Below are 2,631 nucleotides of genomic sequence, written 5' to 3'. Positions count from 1 at the left end.
GCTCCAGCCATGAGCTGTGCTGGGAGCTGTAGTCTCCAGGGCCTGTCCCCACTTCTACTGGACATCTTCAGAACCAGGGAGTGCTTCCACCCTCCCCAGTGTCCCCTCTGGATGTGCGTTGCAGCACCAGTTTGCTCTGCCTGGCTCTTGTCAGTAGACCTGAGATTGGAGCTGGGTGATAAGTGGGGGTGCCTCGAGATGTTTCTTGCTGGTCAGAAGATGTGCAGGTTAACCTGGTGGTAGCATGGGTTAAGAGCCAGATTTCAGCTTAGTTTTGTAGTGAAGAGAAGGAAAGAGGCAGATTTGCTGTCACAGGAGCTCTGCTCTCCCCGTGGTGAGCATGGGATGGAGGATCCATCCCCCATCAGTGCAGGAGGGGTCTGAACGCCACAGGAACCCTTTGGCTGGGGAAGTGTGTGCTGGTCCTGCCTGGCTTTGATCTGCTCTTGGAGGAGGGCTCAGAGGGGCTTCTATGATGCTGGGGCTCCCCAGGCTTTGAGCATGTTGCTTTGGGGAAGCTCCTGCCCCTGCTGCAGGGCTGGTGGCCTCGGAGCGGGAGCGGAGGTGCCGCTCCCCAGGTACATCCCTGAGCTGCTCCTGGTGTGCGGCACGTGGTCGGGATGGGCTTTTCCCAGCCTGGGGTGCCCTGGGGCTGGTGCCATGTTCTGCTCCACGCTGAAGCTCTGCCTTGCAGGTGGGCAAAGGCTGCTGTGCTGCTCTGAAAGCCCTGGGAGCCATCGTCTACGTCACGGAGATCGACCCCATCTGTGCGCTCCAGGCCTGGTAAGATGTTCCGTGCTGCTGGTGAGCATCTCCCCAGCTGCTCTCTGCCCCCACTCAAAGCCTGGTGGAGGCTGAGGCAGAGCCAGGAGGATCTGTGGCTCCATCTCAGGGAATAGACATGTTGTGTTCAAGGCCAGGTTGGACACAGGGGCTTGGAGCAACCTGCTCTAGTGGAAGGTGTCCGTGCCCGGGGCAGCTGGATGAGCTTTGAGGTCCTTTCCAACCCATTCCATGATTCCACGCATCCAGCATCCCTGGAGGCGTGGAAGAGTGGCCTGGCTGCTGTGTGAGCAGAGGGGGATCAGGCTTCTCCTCCTCATCGTGGTCCCTCTCCCCCTTTTTTGCCAGCATGGATGGATTTCGGGTGGTGAAGCTGAGTGAAGTGATCCGTCAGGTGGATGTTGTCATCACCTGCACAGGTAGGGAAGGGGAAGGTGGTGGGGGAGCCTTGGAGCATGCTGAGGAGGAGCAGACGTTCCCAAGTGGGGATGGAGGACACCTCACTGTCATATGCTGCTTAGAGCACAATAGCTCTGCTCTGGCAAGAGCTTCTCCTCCCATCCCTCCCCAGTCTGCTCTTTGGCCACAGTCCTCCTCGGCACCTGGGAGGAGCAGCACCACAGCTATGTGTCCCATGGGTGTTTTGGGGTCTCCTGATTAATTCATGGGACCAAAGATCAGCACTGACCCCATGGATTTCTCTGAGGGCTTTCACCCTGGTGGAAGTTCATCTGCTGTTGCCCCGAGCTGAGCTTCTCCGACTCGAGTGCATGGAAGGAGAAGTCCAAGGGTTGATATTCCCCAGCCTTGGCTTCATCTGTGCCCTCTCTTCCTGCAGGAAACAAGAACGTTGTGACCAGGGAGCACCTGGATCGGATGAAGAACAGTTGCATTGTGTGCAACATGGGCCACTCCAACACAGAGATCGACGTGGTGAGTCTGCCTCCAACCCCCACTGCACCCACCCCACTGTCCCCCCACCCTGACCCCAGCCTCTCCTCCTGCTCTTGCAGACCAGCCTCCGGACCCCAGAGCTCACCTGGGAGCGGGTCCGTTCCCAAGTGGATCATGTCATCTGGCCGGATGGGAAGCGGGTGGTGCTGCTGGCTGAGGTGTGCTGAGAGCTGCGCCACGACGTTGCTCTGGGTCTCCATGAGGGAACCACGGCGTGCCACAGGGATTTAACCGGGTGGAAAGGTGCCAGGAGGAGGCTCAGAGCTCAGGAAAGGGTCTCTTGACTTATTTTTGCCTCCTTTTCTTGAGGCATGGGAGGTACCACATGTCCCCCAAGGTGCCATCTGGCTCTGTTCTTCCTGGAGCCATCCCTATGGGCCAACTGCCATCTGCTTCTGGCTCTGGCAGGGTTTCCCACGCAGCAAACTGGCTGGGTGTTTCCTCTTCCCACTGGAGCTCTTGTGGCAGTTGGAGGGACTGGTCCTTTCTAGGACCACAAAATCTCCCTGCTTAAAGCTAAGGGTTAGGGTGGAAACTGAGATGGAGTTTGAATGCTCTGATCACGCCGGTGGCCCTGGAATCACTGTGCTGTGGTTGCCCCCTGGCTCAGGAAGGGGGTAAAGGTGAATCTTGTCTTGAGACTCGGTTTGGTTTGGCTTTGGAGGCAAGTTCAGCTCTTGGCAAACTCTTCCTGTTGTCTCCTAGGGCCGGCTTCTCAACCTGAGCTGCTCCACGGTTCCCACCTTCGTGCTTTCCATCACGGCCACCACTCAGGTCTGTACCTGCAGGGCCTGAGGGGTGGAGGGTGCTCTGGGGCCTGGTATGAGCCTTGGGGTGGGGGTGGTTTGGGAGAAGCTGGGAACATGCAGCTGGATGGGTCCTTGGGATGGCACC

The 2,631-nt window shown here is 58.3% G+C and overlaps 1 protein-coding gene across 1 annotated transcript in view; it reads left to right on the top strand.

Annotated features, from left to right (window-relative positions):
- The window catches only part of AHCYL1 (adenosylhomocysteinase-like 1), a gene marked incomplete at its 3' end in the record, with an annotated part of 7,033 nt that extends 4,522 nt beyond the window's left edge, over positions 1 to 2,511 (top strand). Inside the window, exons 9-13 of the mRNA XM_010021018.1 lie at positions 695 to 783; positions 1,132 to 1,202; positions 1,622 to 1,716; positions 1,797 to 1,895; positions 2,443 to 2,511. Coding sequence (XP_010019320.1) covers positions 695 to 783; positions 1,132 to 1,202; positions 1,622 to 1,716; positions 1,797 to 1,895; positions 2,443 to 2,511 — 423 coding nt within the window. The remainder of the gene's footprint in view (positions 1 to 694; positions 784 to 1,131; positions 1,203 to 1,621; positions 1,717 to 1,796; positions 1,896 to 2,442) is intronic.
- Positions 2,512 to 2,631: the final 120 nt, after the last annotated feature.

The sequence above is a fragment of the Nestor notabilis genome, unplaced genomic scaffold, assembly GCF_000696875.1.
Source record: "Nestor notabilis isolate BGI_N333 unplaced genomic scaffold, ASM69687v1 scaffold17868, whole genome shotgun sequence".
NCBI lineage: Eukaryota > Metazoa > Chordata > Aves > Psittaciformes > Psittacidae > Nestor > Nestor notabilis.
Note: the sequence above shows the minus strand (reverse complement) of the source record. Positions and strands in the feature narration are given on the sequence as shown.